Source organism: Bicyclus anynana, chromosome 5 (genome assembly GCF_947172395.1).
Source record: "Bicyclus anynana chromosome 5, ilBicAnyn1.1, whole genome shotgun sequence".
NCBI lineage: Eukaryota > Metazoa > Arthropoda > Insecta > Lepidoptera > Nymphalidae > Bicyclus > Bicyclus anynana.
In genome coordinates this window covers 11,305,769-11,325,289 of record NC_069087.1, presented here as the reverse complement: position 1 = coordinate 11,325,289, position 19,521 = coordinate 11,305,769, and the positions used below count along the sequence as shown (strand labels likewise).

Genomic DNA, 19,521 nt, shown 5'->3' with positions numbered 1-19,521 from the left:
ACTGCATTCCAAATAAAGATAATGATATATCTACGTTAGTCATGCATAGCTGTAATGGGATAAGTAACCTTCATCCATCCTCACACACTACTTAAAACCTACACCCAAAAGAAGTAAAAATTTAAAACTCATTTCCGAAAAGCTAGACGCAACACAAAATAATGTTTATCACCGACCCATTACCGATATAGGATTGTTTGAAACAAATAAAATAAAGTGAGAAAATAATGGCACGCACCCAAACGAACGAGAATCAAGTGGAGTGGCGCGAGTGCCTCCGGTCTCGAGATCGACACGCCAATACCAATACGCTCGGGAGCGCAGCCCGAGAGACCACGGCACCTGCTCACTTATGTAACAATATCCATGCGGATAACTTCGCCAAGCTTTTATTTATTAAAAAAAGAAACAGATTCGCAAACATGTAGGGACACAATCTATATACTAATAATATAAAGCTGAAGAGTTTGATTGCTTAAAGGCGCTAATCTCAAGAACTACTGGTCCGATTTGAAAAATTCTTTCAGTGTTAGATAGTCCATTTATCGAGGAAGGCTATAGGCTATATATGTATTATCTACGTATTCCTACAGGAATGGAAACCACGCGGGTAAAACCGCGTGGCGACAGCTAGTGAGACATAATCCGAATTGCAATGCTAGCATTCCGGAGTTTCCTGGAGTCGAATTTTATTTGCGATTTTTGAACATATTCTTTGTGTAAGGCAATCAAACAGATCAAATGAAATAAGTTGTGCTTATTCGGTTACTAGCAGATGCCCCACGGTTTCACTCGCGTAGTTTTCGATCCCGTGGCAATACTGGGATAAAATATAGCCTATTGCACTCACAAATAAGATGATATTCCATCGATGAAAGATTTTTCAAAATCAGTATAATAAATCCAGAGATTACGACCAACAACCACAAACTTTACCTCTGTAAAATATTAGTGTAGATAGGGTTCCCAACTTAGGGGTTTTCCCCCCAGATTTAGGGGGCAAATAAGGAAAATGGGATTTTTTTAGGGGTCTGAAATTTTTAGGGGTATTTTCAGGGATTTTTTGACTCTTTAATATTTTTAAATTGATGATAATTTTAATATTTCTTTCTTGGCCTAGCGACTTATAACGACATATAATATGTTATTCTACAACCACTCTGAGGCAATTGGAGGCAATTTTCATCGAATAAAAATTGGTAAATTTGTTCATTGTCAACATGTATGATTTCAAAAAATCTGAATCTTCAGATAAAGACGTAGTATTTTGTCTGTATTAAATATAGACTTTTGAAACATATGACAGCATATTATTTCTAAATTATTATGAATTTATATTTTTAGGGGGACAACTCAATAATTAAGGCGATTTTAGGGGTTTTTGTCACCAACTTTAGGGATAAATATTTTGGAGAGTTGGTAACACTGAGTGTAGAGTTTGTCGTTGTACAAAAGTTACACAAACAATAAAGCAACTATTAAGATAATAATTTTGAAACAGTAACAAACACTTGGTACGATCGATACAGCAGGTTATTACGACGCAAATTAATGTAGCAATGTACATATATGCAAATTAGTAGCAGTAGGTTTCTGGGTAGTAACAGTAGAATGTAATTAGTTTTTAAAGTTAATTACAAGATAGGTGCCACGTCGTCGAGCATTTTTAAATATTTTCATGTATTGTAGTTTACTTACGGAGTAGGTAATATAAAGATAAGATTTGCTTAATCATCGTGTCTGTGGTGTAGCATTAAGTTTACTAAATAAAAACAATTTCCTTTTCTTTCTACTTTTAATGGAACGTACATAAAGATTTAATAATAAATAAATAAATAAATAAATATACTTAAACAATACACATCACTATCTAGCCCCAAAGTAAGCATACAGAGTAGCTTGTGTTATGGGTGCTAAGATAGTTGATATTATAATATTAATATACAATTATATACTCCATATAAATACTTATATAATGTATAAATACACACAGACACTGGAAAACACCCATGCTCATCACACAAATATTTTCCAGTTGTGGGAATCGAACCCACGGCCGTGGATTCAGAAGGCAGGGTCACTACCCACTGCGCCACGCGGCCGTCAGATTTGACTGCCAACCTTTGCTAGTCGGAGAGGCACTCGAAGACTCAAGAACATACGTATTATGATGTACTAGCGGATCTGTTCAAGCTTCGCTTTGACTTTTGTCCACTTCTTCTCTACCACTACGTTACCCTCCCTACCCTACTCCTACCCTCACTCTACCCTACTCCCACCCTACATGTACTCTACCCTACCACTTGGACGATTTTTAATATTTCTCGTAAGAACCATCCTCGTACTTCAAGAAATATGCTAAAAAAAAGAATAAGCGAAATCGGTTTAGCCGTTCTCGAGATTTGAGCTTAGCAACACATTTCATACATTAATTTTTATATTAATTAATAAAGAGATGTATTTTCGAAAGGCAGGTGACAGACATCTTGTAATAATTTGCTGTTTGTCACCTTCCCTCGTCTTTGAAATAATGTTAGAACTTGCGCCTGCGTTAGCCAGACCTCATTCTATGAAAGCTCATAGCTTACATAAGTACGGTACAATAATAAAGTTTGGATTGAAGTGGTTAATTGATATTTCCTACGGGATATCATGTCTACAATCTCCAGGCCCGTAACTTCGTGCAAACCCTTCCCAAGAGACACTTGTTTTTGATTGATGACTGCGGACATAATTTCTCATATTTCTCATGCTGAAAAAATATTATATACTAGCAGACGTCGCGATGTTTCACCCACGTGGTTCTCGTTCCCGAAAGATAGTGTAGCTTACCTACAGTTAAAGAATTTTGTCAAATCCGTTCAGTTCAAATCAATTTGCTACCGTACTTACGAGTGCATATGGTCTGACGATTAGATGACAAACATACAATTCAGCCTTCATATATTTTTTTTTCTTTACAAGTTAACCCTTGGCTACAATCTCACCTGATGGTAAGTGATGATGCAGTCTGAGATGGAAGGGTGCTAACTTGTTCTACACAACAACGTACCGAAAACCTCAATCGGCCCAGCCGGGGAGCGAACTCAGGACCTCTGTCATGTAAATCCACCGCGCATACCACTGCGCCACGGAGGAAACCTTTAAAAGGTGTGTCTGGCTCTCGCAGGCCCTCAGTCCATGTTATTTTAAATTACATCGTAAGTATTACAATCAGTGAAAGCACCGCAAATAACTGTGACTGGCATCGAGAATAGAGAATTCTTTTCCCGACACTCTTAGGTTCTCATTATTTGTTAATTGGTTGATTGTTATTTTTACAATAAACAACCTTTTTTGTAGCTTGGCGGGTTAAAGCTCTATATATGAGTTTAAGCTCCCACGAGAGAGGGCTTTAGTAGTGGGATAATGATTGACGTGAATGACGATTTTTAAAATTACAGTTTTTTTATTCTTTACAAGTTAGCCCTTGACTACAATCTCACCTGATGGTAAGTGATGATGCAGTCTAAGATGGAAGCGATGAGGAGTTGAAGGAATTGAGACTTGTTAGGAGGAGGATGAATATCCACACCCCTTTTTGGTTTCTACACGACATCGTACTGGAACGCTAAATCGCTTGGCGGTACGTCTTTGCCGGTAGGGTGGTAACTAGCCACGGCCGAAGCCTCCCACCAGCCACACCCGGACCTCCGTCTTGAAAATCCACCGCGCATACCACTGCGCCACGGAGGTCATCAAAAACAGTGAAACATCATTATCTTTATCAACCGATGGATGTCCATTGCTAGACATAGGTCCAGTATAGACTTTTGAACACCAAAGAGTCGCGAAGTGGCAATGGACAGGACACAAAGTTCGTAGAGCCGATGGAGGTTAGGGTCCCAAGGTGCTGGAAGGGCAACCCTGCACCAGAAAGCGCAGATAATACATATTCACCCAAAAATAGTTACATTTTAGTCTTTACTAATATTATAAAGAGGATTGTGGTGTTGTAGGGGTAATCTCTGGATCTTACGTTACGTTATGAACCCATATTCGGCTCACTGCTGAGCTCGAGTCCCTTCTCAGATCATGAGAAGGGTTAGGCCAATATTCCACGACGCTGGCCCATTACGGATTGACAGACTTCACACACGCAGAGAATTACGATAATTCTCTGGTATTCCTCACAATGCTTTTCCTTCACCGTTTGAGACACGTGATATTTAATTTCTTACTTTTTGTGAGTGCCATAGGCTATATTTTATCCCCGTATTCCTACGGGAACGGGAACTAAGCGTGTGAAACCGCATGAAGACTGCTCGTATTGAATATAAATAAAATTGTTACTAGGCTTTTAGGTCTAATTCAATTTGTACATACTTTAAACAATTGAAGGTTTACTTTAACCTCGAGTTTTAAAATGGCTAGAAATCACGCAGTGTTACCGCATTTAACAAGAAAAAGACGACAGGATCAATACAGGCTGCAAAATGTACACGTGATCGCGTCACTATATATAACAACTCCTACCACCGGCCGCACCCCTTCACACCCACTAGTACTCCACCCTCAAAGTCGTCACTAAAAAGATTTTTTTTCTACTCCCATTTCGTAATCCACTCAATATAAAACCACAAACATATCACAAAGCTATTCATTCCCACAGATCGTTTGGTAATGTCCATTACCACACGGGTAAACCGTGCTACAGTTATTTTTAATAGTTTCCCATGAAACTACAAAAAACCAGGCTTCCATAAAGGACAAAATCTAAGAGGCCAACATTTATATTGCTTTGTTAATTCTTTTATTTCTTTTATCTAGGTCGCATTGTATGCCACTGCACGTAATAAGCCATTGTAGCACTCATGCTACGATGGCTTATCACTCAGTTACTATTATACATGACAGTTGCATGGCATAAATAACTTAGATTTATTTTCGTTTCCAATCATTTCATTACACCATATTCATCATCATTTGTCGACATCTGGCGCAGCTGGTAGTGCTGTGGTTCTCAACAGAGAGGTCCAGGTTTCGATTCTTAGCTCATTAATTCAGTTCATTTTGTAATTTTTTAATTGGCTCAGATCTGGTCCAGTAACAAGCATCGGACGTGGCTAGTTACCACCCTACTGTCAAAGATTTACCGCCAAACGATTTACCCACTACCTAATCACCATCATACGGGAATACGCCAAGCGTTCCCGTTTAATGGTGCTTAGAAACCGTCATAGCTACGGGTAAAATTAACTTGTACGTCTTCCAAGTAAGTCAGCTTACATCTTATCGTCACTTAACGTCAGGTGAGTTCGCGGTCAAAGGCTACTTGTAATTGAATAAAAAAAAAATCTTCATCATAGACATAGAGCATATATCCACCACGCTGCTCCAATACGGGTTGACGGACTTACTGTAATAATGTTAAATTCTTTAACGACCACTATCAGATATCAATAATAATGACCGGCACCAAGGCTTAACGAGCTCTGTAAGGTGTAACACCACCAACTTCCCAACTCTGGGGTGAGAACTTTTACTGAAAATAAAAAGTATTATATGGCCTAATCCAGTCCTCGAACCTAACATCTCGTGATCCGATAGTCACAGAGACTAACTACCACCCAAAGGATACTGCTAAGTTTACATTTTCTCAAAATAAAGAAATTAATTCATTTAAAACGCAAACGCTACAAACTCAAAACGAAATAACGCATTGAGCCGCGAAACCAGTTCCTGTACGAAACTCCCTCGCGCATAGGGTTGCCAGGTCGGCGAAATTAAAAGCCAGACAATCCAGTCAGTTTGGCCTGACATTTGGATAAAAAGGCCGGTCAGCCTACATTATTGAGCATTTTGTGTACATCAGTACTACATTACATACATTAATACGTCCGACAATTTTTTGTTTCATGTAAAATCAATCATGATTTATTACCGTAAATTTTGTTCCCACGCAAACTCGTTGTCCGCTCCGCTTTGCGAAATATAAAGCCTAACAAAAGCCGGACATCATTTATTTCGGCCGGACACGGAATAGAAAAGCCTAACTATGTCCGGCTTCATCCGGACACCTGGCAACACTACTCGCGCACTCTGTACGATCTCGTGACTTGACGATGATTTTTAAAAAATCCGAACTTTTCTCGAGAAATCTCGGGAAATTGCATAACATACCCCGTTCACCGTTTCACCCGCGTAGTCCCCACTCCCGTGGGAATACGGGGTAAAGATATATATGCCTATGTTACTCACTGATAAAGCTTTTTATTTAAGAAATATTTTTTTTAAATCGGTGACAGTAGATTTTGAGTTTATCCGTTACATACAAAAGTTCCTCTTTGTAATATTTATGCCATAGTGGATTGTTTTACAAGTCCTGCGCGTTTGTCTGCCTGTCTGACACACTCGAAAAACTACAATTAGGGAAGGTATTATATATACACTAAACCGATTTTCACACCGTTTTCACATAGTGTGATCCATGAGGACGGTGCAAGTATATAATATGTCAAGGGCTTGTGGAAATTGGATTAAATATGAAATTATACGAAGTGTCGGAAAAGGCAAGCCACCTGGAAGCTTTCACAGAAAACTCTACAGGAACTCGTCGCATTCCAAAAAAAAATAGATAGGTGTATTTGAAAAAAAAAAAAAACAAAAACAGGATGCGGCAATTGAAGTTAATTTAATTAACGATATAATTGGCACAAGTCACTCGAAATGGCCGGCCCATTAGTGCGACTCGTAAATAAGTGTAAATAAGTAAAGAAGGGGGTGGGAACAACCCCCCGTCGCTACAAAGGGTTTGCTTGTATATTGCGAACCGACACCGGTTACGGTCGATAAGCAGCGAGTCGACGATAGCCGCAGAGGGCACGTCAAGACCTAAATCCAGCGAGAAGAGAAAATAAATTGTTATAACACATATACTAGTATCTCTGCTAACATTATAAAGAGGAAATATTTTATTCTTTCTTTGAATAGGCTATATTGTTTTTTTAAACGGTCTTAAATTGATAATTATCTTTCTAGTAGATTGAAAAAAAATCATATTTTTTCGAGACGTGAATACATTTTTTTTTTTATTTTTCGAATATTTTTATGATAATACATACGAACCAAAACAAGGTCGGTCATGATGATCTATATTTTAACTGTTTCATGACGTCACGTAAATACTAAACCTTAACCAAACGGACGTGTTTGACGATGTTACGTGATGTTGAAGTAATAAACACTGACGTCCCAAAATGGACGACAGTGTTTTTGACGTTTGGAAAAATTAAATAAAACACATAATTTTTAAAAAAAGTTACTTAACTTATATATTTCGGACTCTTAATCGAGTCAACTACCTAGTATGACATTGGTCCAGCGGGCGGGGATCGAACCCATAGACCTATCGGTGTTCACCCCTTTACCGTTGAACTATTGAGGTTGCTAAACATTTCGTTATAATACAGAAATGAACTTTCAACTTTTTTTATCGGCCACTAGTTGACCCAATGAACTTCGTACAAAGTAAATTAATTAATTATCAAACTGACAATTTCCTGGAATCAAAATTATCTATGTCGTTGATTTAATTTTCCGGCTATTTCTTTGAATTTTTCTTATTTTTGTTTTTAAATAACCTAGTACTGAGTTAATTTAAAAACAAAACATAAGGAAAAACAAAAAAGTAATTTTGAATTTAGCGAGATCAAGGAACAGAAATTTCTTTTATACTTATAAGAAAATACGGGATTCATTAAGCAAGGTATAATTATTATTAGGTAGCTATTATGTAGTGTCAAGGTCAAGTATACCCTCATAGATTATTTAGACCCAATTACACTAATTGGCAAAAGGTTTGACATCATTTTTCACAGTCCATCGACAACACACAATATACAATAGTATAGAAGAGTCTAAATAATCATTAAGCATAGTAACAAAGTAAACAGTATCTGTCATTTGTATAAAATATAAAGAACAGCTAAATACGTAACATTTATAATGGCCACGTCTCGTTTCCTCTATACTCGTACTTTCTAGTCTCAACATTACGGCACATTGCTTGTCGTGACATGGGAAAAATAAAGATATAGGCTTGGGCTGACGCGGACGGAGTCGCGAGTAAGGGGGGAGACGAATATCTTACGGTGGAATTCATAGACGTTGTCATTGTCGTTGTACGGTGGAAATCAGCCGCTGAGTGTCGAATTTCACCTCTATTTGTTTGAGAATTTGACACTCAGTGGGTGAATGATCTCCTGGGGGTGCCCCTACAACGTCTATGAATACCACTGTTAGCAATCCATGGATTCACTGGGCGGGTGCTGGGTCCATCGCGTGGCAGAGAGAAAACTCCGAGCAAAGTCCAGGACTTGTAACCAATGGATGTAGGGTTAAGGAATTTCTTGACAATCGATTAACAGCCCCTTCTCCGCTCGTGTTGTTCTCCCTGCCTAGCCATATTTGGTAAGATCCTTTGGATACCCGTTCTAATAAGGTGGCCGAGGACTTTAAGCAAGTTATAGAGAGATTTTGCTGGTAATCCTCTCGTACCTAATTCTACGGCGTACAGACTAACCACATAGGCATTTTTAGTATTTAAAGTAAGTCTCATCACACAATACGTAAGTATGTACAATATTTCTACAAAACTCAACGGTCTACCATCGAGCCGCAACTATAAATAAATCGAACAATAGCCGTATAGGTACCTACTTGTACTTATTTCATTACAGATGAGCTGCGAGCGATTCGCGACCCATGTATTCTGCACGGCGAGTATACACCTATCTATTTATTTTATCAGACACAATCACCGAGCGAGTATATACCAACGACATCAACTTTCTATTGGCAGTCGACGTCGCTAGTTGTTTCTTTTTAGCGTTAACCACTTTTTCACTTGGCTTAGCAATGAAAAACTGGTATATTCAATCGGCAGAATTGTGGTGGCGGGTAAGAGCGATGCGCACAAGACTATTTGCAACGGATGCAGCAAAATGAGCGGTTCAACGACCTCCAGCGAGCCGGGTTTCACTCGTGCACAAACCCCAGCCCAGTTCAGTGGCCCTATTATAAGCTAAAATTACTATTTCTGCCATTTCTAAATAATATAAACCAGTGACAAAACTTAATTTCGCAAACATAACCCGAAGTAGAAATCCATTAAAAACATTTCATATATAATTTAAATACAATATACTCGTAATATAATTATAGTAAATATGTATATCAAAAGATCACTTATCACAAAATCTCAAAAACCGCTTGACGTAGATCGATAAAATTTGACACGGAGGTACCTAGTTTATAGTTAGTAGACGTACGCTAAGAACGAATTTTGTGACAGGGCTCGATTAAGGATTTATTAAGTTTTGTTAAATAAATCAAAATAAAGTTACCGTCTCTACACTCTAACTGTGCGCGACGACGGGAAAATAACCTCTTTTTTGCTAGATAGGATATTCGATTCCTAAAATAAAGAGCCAACAAGGAGTTAACCAAGTCAATCCTCAGGTCGGGCTAAAGAAATTTTTACTAGTTTATGATCATGCATAAAACTAGTCAAGAAACTTAGAAACGTATAGTACTTTTTGGTTATAAATCATGACAACACAAACACTTTAATGTCAGCCACTGACGACCAAGTAATCTCACATGCCCGCAGCGCTAATGGCTTGACAGCCGAAAAAAATTATCGTTGCGATGGTGGTTGCGATCGGCATGATGTCATACACTTGAGCTTAATTGATCGTCAGTGGCTGACATAACATGTGGCTGTCACTTGTACTGTTAAAAAATTTTAATAACAAAAATACAACCGACTTCAAAACCTAAAAACGTACCCACTAAACTAAAAAGTGAAAAATAACATCATAATATGTTCTACCTGCTGATCAGTAAGAAGGCGGTGCTAAGCCGGTGATGTATTAATTCAAGCCATGTGAGAATATCTTTTAGATTTAGATTTTGCAGACAGTGTTGTTTCATGTGGTCCTGTCAGAAATGGCTTAAATTAAGACAACACCTACTAAGCACCGCCTTCATACTGATCAGCAGGTAGAACATATTATGATGTTATTTTTCACTTTTTAGTTTAGTGGGTACGTTTTTAGGTTTTGAAGTCGGTTGTATTTTTGTTATTAAAATTTTTATTATTTTTAAATTTTTAGTGTAAAATTTCATCTCAAACGAATACATCAGACCCCTAATGACAGTCACAATTCTCAGCAATACAAATTAATCAAGCCCAAGCACAAGGTAGCTACCGTAAACCGTTAAGGGGTTCCCTTAATTGATCTTGGTCTTCATCATAAGCCCCCTAATAACAGACACAACTCATCTAGGTAGAAAGTTCTCAGCAATACGAAGTAATCAAGGCCAAACACAAGGTAGTTACTGTAACCTGTTAAGGAGTTCCCTTAATTGTCCTTGGTCTTCATCACCAAACCCCTAAATGACAGTCACAACCTATATATGTGGAAAGTTCTCATTAATACAAATTAATCAAGCCCAAACACAAGGTAACTGCTGTAAATCGCCGAGGAGTTCCCTCGTCTGTTTTATGGCTCCATCATCAGATCGATTTTAAACCTTCATGAAATTGTAGTGCTTAAAAGTACTAAATGGAAAAGTATACGAACACACTAGGCACCCATATAATTTTCGAAAGTTCCCCTCAATTTCTCCAGGATTCCATCATCAGATCTTGACATGATGGCAATGGGACCAAATGGGGACTATACCGTTTCAAACAAAAAAAGAATTTTTGAAATCGGTCAAGGCGTCTTTGAGTAATCGGTGTACATACATAAAAAAAAAAAAAAATACCGACCGAATTGAGAACCTCCTCCTTTTTGAAGTCGGTTAAAAACAACCTTTTCAAGTGGTTAATCTCTGTGTAGCTAAGTTTAGAAGTTCTAAAAACTTCGATCAGGTACGATTCAAATCGAAAGAAAAATGTCCACAATCTAACTAGAAACATACCGATATCACTTCTCAGTGCTTTCACTCAGAACCTTTTAATGTCATACAAAAGCGCACTACATACGCATTTCACGAGAAAAATGGGATTTTACTGGCCTTTACCCTTTGTCTGGGTACTGAAAATATAATGTTTCAGTGTGAAACATGATAATGTATTGTTTCATGTTATGGACGCGTGGGTACCTATAGTCGAAGGCTAACCCCTATTCTTGCTCCATAATGCTGAAGCTCCTAATAATATAAATACGATAGTTTGTATGGATGTTAGTTAACAATACTCTACTCAACTCTATTAACGGCGCAACAACCTAACTGATTTGGCTGAAAATTTTAAAATTGAAGCTAGATAATTCTCTGGATTAACACGTAGGCTACTTTGTGCCGAAAACAATCCATGGTTTCCCAAGATATGCGAAAAACTGATGGTTATGATAGTACGAATGTTTGTTACTCTTTCATTAACACATAAGTTGTCCCGAAAGAAACCATGGTCCCTGCGAAATTTGCGTAAAACTGATGGTAATGATGGTATGAAAAAACTACTAACTGGATTTTTTTTATTTTATTGCGCTCGACTACAATCATGCTTGATGGTAAGCAATGATGAGGTACAAGATGAAGCGCGTTTGCCTAGAAGATACCTATTCACTCTTGCCTAGAAAATGCGCAAATTGTTGACAGACATTTGGCTGTTATTGGGAAACAAGTCGCGGGTATCAGCTAGTAGACAATAAAGCATTGGCTGAGGACTCATTCCGAACCTGTATATTTGGAGAAGGAATTTCCTATTTTGTACAATTTGTACATATAATGTCTACCCTAGTTAGAACCCCTGTGCACGCCAATGCTTAAGCTCTTCCCCCAAGTTGTCATTGAGCACCAAGGTCACAGGGGTGCGCGCATGTGCCGCACTTGATCTCAAAGAATAAAGATTTTCTTCGCCAGAATAAATACAACTTGTCTAACCATATCGCTCACAAAATATTCGCTTTTAATCAAGAATTAATTGGTCTCAAACTGTGTTTTAAAAGTTTAAATACCAGCTTTTATAAAACAAGAAACTCTGTTAGACATTAATTAGGGATTATGGAAACTTTCTGCTGCATATAGTATTACATGACGAATTCATTTTAGTATCGTTACTTGAAGACTTTTATTTTCATAATAATTTTATATTGTACAATGTACAAGTCGACGCCCCGCAGTTTCACCCGCGTAGTTCCAGTTCCCGTGAGAATACGGGGAAAAAAACATAGCCTGTGACAAATGACAAATAACGTGGCTTTATAGTTTTTGGCTGGTGGGAGGCTTCGGCCGTGGCTAGTTACCACCCTACCGGCAAAGATGTACCGTCAAACGATCCGGTACGATGCCGTGTAGAAACCGAAAAGGGGTGTGGATTTTCATCCTCCTCCTAACAAGTTAGCCCGTTCCCGTTCCATCTTCCATCTTAAGACTGCATCATCACTTACCATCAGGTGAGATTGTAGTCAAGGGTTATCTTGTAAAGAATAAAAAAAAAAAAAAGTGGTGAAAAAATTCTCAAAATAGGTTCAGTAGATCCAGAAATTACCACCTACAATATCACAAAGTTGACCTCTTTATAATAGTAGTATAGACAATAATAATCAGAAACATACATTATTATATTATAATAAACTTACTTATTTAGATTTGTCCTTGAATCTAAATAAGTAAGTTTATTATGATGATGATAATGATTCGCAAGCACAATCGGAAAGCAATATTATTTTTTTTTAAATCCGCAATACGGTTGGTTAAACGTTCGACATTTTATAAAGGAGGTTAAGTCTTGAGAGCTATCATAAGACATAGAATTGGGTGTAAGCCTGTGGGTGTCGGTCCTCTGCATCGATCCACGACTTATATACCCGCTTTACATACTTTCGTTTATTTTACACTTATTTAGATTCAAGGATAAATTGTTCGCAAGCACAATCGGAAAGCAATATTATTTTTTTTAATCCGCGACACAAACGGTTGGTTATCGTTCGACATTTTATAAAGGAGGTTAAGTCTTGAGAGCTATCATAAGACATAGAATTGGGTGTAAGCCTGTGGGTGTCGGTCCTCTGCATCGATCCACGACTTATATACCCGCTTTACATACTTCCTCGGCCCTCGCGAGTCGCGGCGCTATGTAAAGATTCCACCGCGGTGCGACAACGAATGCACATGCACTACAGAGAATAAATAAACAAGGCACATAAGCGCTTGTTTCACGGCTCAAATTCCTTAGACATCTCGTTCTTTGAACGACACATGCAACTGTACGTGTGTGCAGATACGTGATACGCGGTCAAACTATAGCTCCTTTCATTACGGAAATCTTGAGAACGCCATATTAACTGCGCATCGTCTCGGCTGCCATTTCTATAGACATGTGAATAAATTATTCGATATGTGCTACTTTCTCGTGTGTGTCAAGTCGCTCCACCCTTTAGCTCCGAGAGACATTTTACTGCTTGCTTGAATTATTATTTAATCGATATCGCAAACATATTTTACCTTTGCGGGAATTTGTTAAATTACAAATTAATCAGCTCTAGGTTATGCCACATATTGCAGGGAACTCTTTTTTTTTATTCTTTACAAGTTAGCCCTTGACTACAATCTCACCTGATGGTAAGTGATGATGCAGTCTAAGATGGAAGCGGGCTAACTTGTTAAGAGGAGGATGAAAATCCACACACCTTTTCGGTTTCTACACGACGTCGTACCGGAACGCTAAATCGCTTGGCGGTACGTCTTTGTCGGTAGGGTGGTAACTAGCCACGGCCGAAGCCTCCCACCAGCCAAAAACTCATTTATTGCTCCACTGTTTGAGTGGACAGTTAAACCAATAATATAATTTGGAATTCAATAATCTATACTAATATTATAAACCTGAAGAGTTTGTTTGTTTGATTGAACGCGCTAATCTCAGGAACTACTGGTCCGATTTAAAAAAATCTTTCAGTGTTAGATAGCTCATTTATCGAGGAAGGCTTTAGGCTATATATTATCCCCGTATTTCTACGGGAACGAGAACCACGCGAGTGAAACCGCGCGGCGTCAGCAAGTGTGATATGTGGCATTACTTGAAGATTTCTCTTTCTTTTTCTTTTTTCTTTATCTTAGCATAACCTAGGAGCGGAATAAAATAGACGTAATTTTCTTTTCTCCTAAATCCACACATTAGTAGCAAAATAATAAATATTACTAATCTTTTACTTTTAATAAAGAAAGCTGTCCCTAACTTGCAAAGCTTATGTAATTCGGGATACAAACGATTATTATTTAGTGTATTAAAATTTAACAGGTAGATAGGTACATGTTTTGCATGGAGTCCTAATCGGATAGACCGATTTGGATGAATATTAAACAGTTAAACACAGTAAGCACTTCCGTATCCAAACAATGCTGTATACGAATTTAAATTAATTGGTCACGCTTAAAATATGCAACAACTATGTTTTAATAGGAAGGAACCTAATTCATGTAAACTAACATTGTGTTGTATTGATTGTATTTTGCGGAACGTTGTAATATCAAGTTAAAGCTATTGATTCATTTAAGTATTCATTGTTTAACGTGCCCACTGCAGGGCCCACCTTCCTCCTTATTGAAGCGGCTAAGAGCTTAAAACCCACCACGCTTTTCAAATGTAGATTGGCGAGTTACGGGCGACAATATAAATATAACTATCAGGTAATAATAACCATGGATTCGACGGCTTAAATTGCTCTTTAAGACACGGGATTTAACACCACTAACTTCTCAACTCTGGGCTGTTACTGATAAGGGAAGATAGAAAAGCTCCGTATTCTATGGAATATAGAGTTTTCTATCTAGCTTTTTTTTTTCCTGATAGAGCCATTGGGCCATGCTTCTTCTCACGTTCTAAAACCACAAAGGCTAAACACTGGGCCAATATGGCAGTTACAAATGATCGTTTATATTTTGAGAAAGCACGCTAACAGTACACATATTATACATTGTATGTACGTATAAAATAAATTATTAATTGTATATAATAAATAATTCCATCTCTTTATACTAATATTATAAAGCTGAAGAGTTTGTTTGTTTGATTGAACGCGCTAATCTCAGGAACTACTGGTCCGATTTGAAAAATTCTTTCTAAAGACTGATCATAAGAAGATATCGAAGGTAGAGTGTCATGGATTCTACTCGTACATAAAGAAAACTCTGTATAGGTATATAGGCACCTACTTACCTACATAATATATACTGCGTATATGAATACATTATAAAGATAAATATTCCAATGATATATAACTTCATAATATTATATCCAATAGACATACCTAGCCGCTATTCAACATTGAATACACGATAAGTTAGAGTAGACGTTTCAGAGAGACTATAGATCAATAAGTGGGTTGGAACAATCTAGAAATCTCTTATTGATTTGGCTGACGACTCATCTGTGACGCTACGACCACGTGACACTATGCGGAGTTGAAGGGATCCATAAAGCGTTATTATCCATTTAAGTACATTGTAACGTAGTTGAACGCAAAGGGTGACTGACGAGGGGCAAACGAAAATCAATACGGCTCTTTAATAACCTTGACTACACCCCGGGCTTAATAAATCGCGATATGTCAAATAAAGTCTTGAAGCATTATGTTCCACATTAGTACATGCACGTTTAATAGATTATGTAACGAATAGTTTACTGTATTATTTTATTGTTACAAGCATTGTATTGAAACCGCAATGTATCGAAGTAACACTAAACATTACGTTTTCCACATGTGCAAACAAACATACATATTTATACACTTACCTGGGTATAGCACCTTTTCTGTCATGCCGACGAATCTAAAGCGGTATCCATTGAATCCTGAGAACAAAACAGAGTCTAATTTTAATTATAATGTAATAAATTACACTGATTTGTACATATAAAATATAACCTTCATATCGGCGGCATGTAGCTCTGGGCAATTTTCAATTTGTGTTGTAAATATTAATTGAAAATATCGCGCACTATTAATGCAACATTTTTAGAAGTATAACGAAATCGATTGTTCACGCTTTACAAAAGTGTCGATGGTATGAAACCAGAAGTGATAAAAGAAGCAGTTGTCCTTGAATGAGCTAGGGCTGCAGTTTGCACCTGTACTGATGCGACTCGTGAATTCGAAATGATAACTTGGGCCGCATCCATCTTGTGTAGTGTAATGTATCGTAAAATGTGACTCAGTTATATTATATCAAACCATTTCGGGAAATCCGTGTATTTTCAAGTAGTGATAAAATAATAGACCAGCATATTTGTGTGTATAAACTGAAGGTGCGTTTCGTTACCCCTCATTCGCACGGGAGGTTTTTAAAAATGCGTTTAAATATAGTATGAAGTTAAAAGGTCTATTTCCAACACTCAAAATTGAAAATGCAACACTGCTCGAAAAAAATCGTCGTGTTTTAAAAACGCTGTCGTGTGAACATATACTTGGATATGCATTTGTTGTATTTGAACGCTCTTTTATCGTCCGTTAAAAAAGCTCTCGTGCGAATGAGGGCTTACAGACGTTTTCAGTTTTACGATGTTTACAGATCCGCATCGTACGGATCGCACGAATCTATCGCAAAATTAAAAATCCGTTTATTGCGATGCGTCCGATACGGATTTATGGACTCCTACCTTTATACACCAACACACACTGTCAATCGCTTGTCTGTACTTACCACTACATCCAAAGCGAAACAGGATTCCAAAAGTACACAAATTCAGCAAGAATTTTGTAAGTTTCTGATATGATTTGACTATGGTACCTTCAAGTTTGTGCAAGTCAACAGTCAGTCGACGAATCACGAACTCTAGCACGAGAACATGAAACGTTCATAATGACGTCAACACGGAGAATTTGCGTTGTCTAAACAATACATTACACATTTTTATACATGCTTTTAAACTGAGCCTATAAAAGCTTGAATCTAGACTGGATAAAAACTATTAAAAACCATTACGCGGTGGATTTACGAGACGGAGGTCCTGGGTTCGATCCCAGGTAAGATTGAGATTTTCTTAATTTGTTCAGGTCTGGCTGGTAGGAGGCCTTTCATCCTCCTCCTAACAAGTTAGCCCGCTTCTTACTTACTTACCATCAGGTGAGATTGTAGTCAAGGGCTAACTTGTAAAGAAAAAAAATATTTTTTTTTTATGAACAATATCTTATTGCAATTTTCTAATGATTTTATTTTAGAATGTTGATAATTTATGTTTTTGTTTGAATGTAATGTATCTCCTCACCTTGGAGCAAGATAATAATTACTTGTTGAGATTATCATATTAACAGTAATTGTTAAGAGAAATCAAATGTTTCTTCTGTTACTATATTTATAGGTCTGTGGTACAGACATACTATATTACTGATTTATATTAATCTAGGTATTTCAAGTTTTTAATAAGGAAAAATCAAGAATCAATACTCTGAAAAAGTAAATTAATAGAATTTACTTTTTCAGTGATAATTCTTAATTTTTCCATATAGGAGAAAATGTATATATTAAACCACTTAAATAAACAAAATATCAACACTGCAGTGCATCTGCTGTAGTATAAAAATCAATAAGTGTAATATTGTAAGGGTAAAACTCAAGAATGGCTTCATTGCTTTGAATAACTATTTTTTAATTAAGTAATTCACTCACATAGTTTAAAAAACATAGGATAACTTTGTATGGGATGTTTGTTGCAGACCTATTTTTAACCCCCAACGCAAAAAGAGGTGTGTTATAAGTTAGACGTGCCTGTCTGTCTGTGCACCATAGCTCCCGAAAGGGTGAAGCAATTTTAGTTTAGTTTTTTTTTATATTAAATGTTAATATAACTTATGTGCGAGTGTTCTTAGACATGATTGATGAAAATCAGTTGAGCCATTTAAAAGTTGTGGGGGTGAAAGTGGGGAAGAATAACTGAATGTCTGCAAATATACTCGATTGGGGTCTCAAATGAAAGCACACTAAAAGAGAATATTGATGACTTGATCAAGACAATCTTAACCATCAGGGGATTTTTAAAATTTTAAATTTTATACATCTGCGCTTAGCATGCACTTGAATGTTATGCTTATTTTCCTTTAATATTTCCTACATGAAAATAATGCAGTTTATATAGAAAGTAGTATATGGCAGGACATCAGTCTGGCCAACTTGTAAGGATAAATTAAATAAAAAATTAATGGAAACCTATACTACAGCCCTACTCAATGTGTACTGTTTACCAACAAACAAGTTAATAATTGAGATGATTAAGAATATATTAATATTGTAAGAATATATTTTGAAGATTACAATATGACTAAGTATTAAATACAAGTCATTCTATTTTACAGTATCAGTCAATACAATCAATCAATCATTTTTAGAATCATTCAATTTTATAATATAAAAAAATATTTGAACTAGAATCGAGGTTTTCATATCACAAGTTTATTACATACATTTAAAAAGAAAAAAAAAGGACTTTATGGATAAATCCATCCTGTTTAAAAAGTATGTATGTCTAATGAAACTGTGTATTTTAATTATGATACAAACATTGTGTAAATGATGCTTTCATAAAAAAAATTACATATACCAATTGAAAAATTAAATAAACAAATAGCACCTACTACTTCCACAATGTAAAAATTGGTATTAATTTTATACCATTTCAAGTTGGTAGTAGGTAGGCGTCAAACTGACTTTATCTTAGGTCTTAAATTCAGCCCTATAACGAAATCTCAGGACCTATTAGTGGACAAGTCTGATTAAATATTGTTTTTTTTTATTAGAATGTTGTTCAAAATATTGTCGGACAAAACTTCGTAAACGGCACGTCAAACTGACTTTCATTTCCAAATAAAAATAAAAATTCTAACCTGTCTTGGAGGCAATAGTCGAAAAATCCACTAAATTCACTATTAAATTTTTATTGAATGTTATTAATATCACACTTTCATAGTATTTTCACAAGAACATATAAAATGTCACTGCAATTAGCAATAAGTGCGAAAATGGCGGCGCATAGGATAAAATTATTTAACATAAACAATACGAGTTCCGACACTATAACTAAATGAACGTTAATTATTGTAGTCTAGAGAAAATCTTATGTCCATAACAATACTAAACAATTAATAAGTAGTAAATACAGAAAAACAAAACTTTGTGTTTCAAATTAAAATGTAAACGAAATCATATCAAATTTACAACCCTGAAGTTGAGTTGAATGTAGATTTTTTTCTTCTTGAACTCTGAGCAGTGAGCACAGATAAATGAGATAAACATACATCAAAAAGTTAAAAGCATACGCCATAGATTATTGTAAATGGAAGCCTGCTCTACTTTGACTATTTAGACTATGGACCTGTTTTGCACCCAAAATCACCAACAAAAAAAAACTGTCGTTGTTTGAGGGGGACGAAGTAAACTCACACATCGAAAATATTTAACACCATTATAATAGTTTGTGCCCATACACTACACACAACTATAAATTTTACTCGCAATGCACACACACGTATAAACTAT

At 36.6% G+C, this 19,521-nt stretch overlaps 1 protein-coding gene across 3 annotated transcripts in view; it reads right to left on the bottom strand.

The window, feature by feature from the left end:
- Window positions 1-19,220, bottom strand: part of LOC112052373 (serine/threonine-protein kinase tousled-like 2) — a 52,744-nt gene extending 33,524 nt beyond the window's left edge. For 2 of the 3 annotated variants that reach the window (XM_024091415.2, XM_052881677.1), the window contains exons 1-2: window positions 18,870-19,220; window positions 15,788-15,844 (exon numbers count right to left, since the gene is read on the bottom strand). In XM_024091415.2, the coding sequence (XP_023947183.2) occupies window positions 15,788-15,812 (25 nt within the window). In that variant the 5' untranslated portion in view covers window positions 15,813-15,844; window positions 18,870-19,220. The remainder of the gene's footprint in view (window positions 1-15,787; window positions 15,845-18,869) is intronic. The other variant, XM_052881681.1, reaches the window with a different exon arrangement.
- Between the last annotated feature and the right edge of the window lie 301 nt (window positions 19,221-19,521).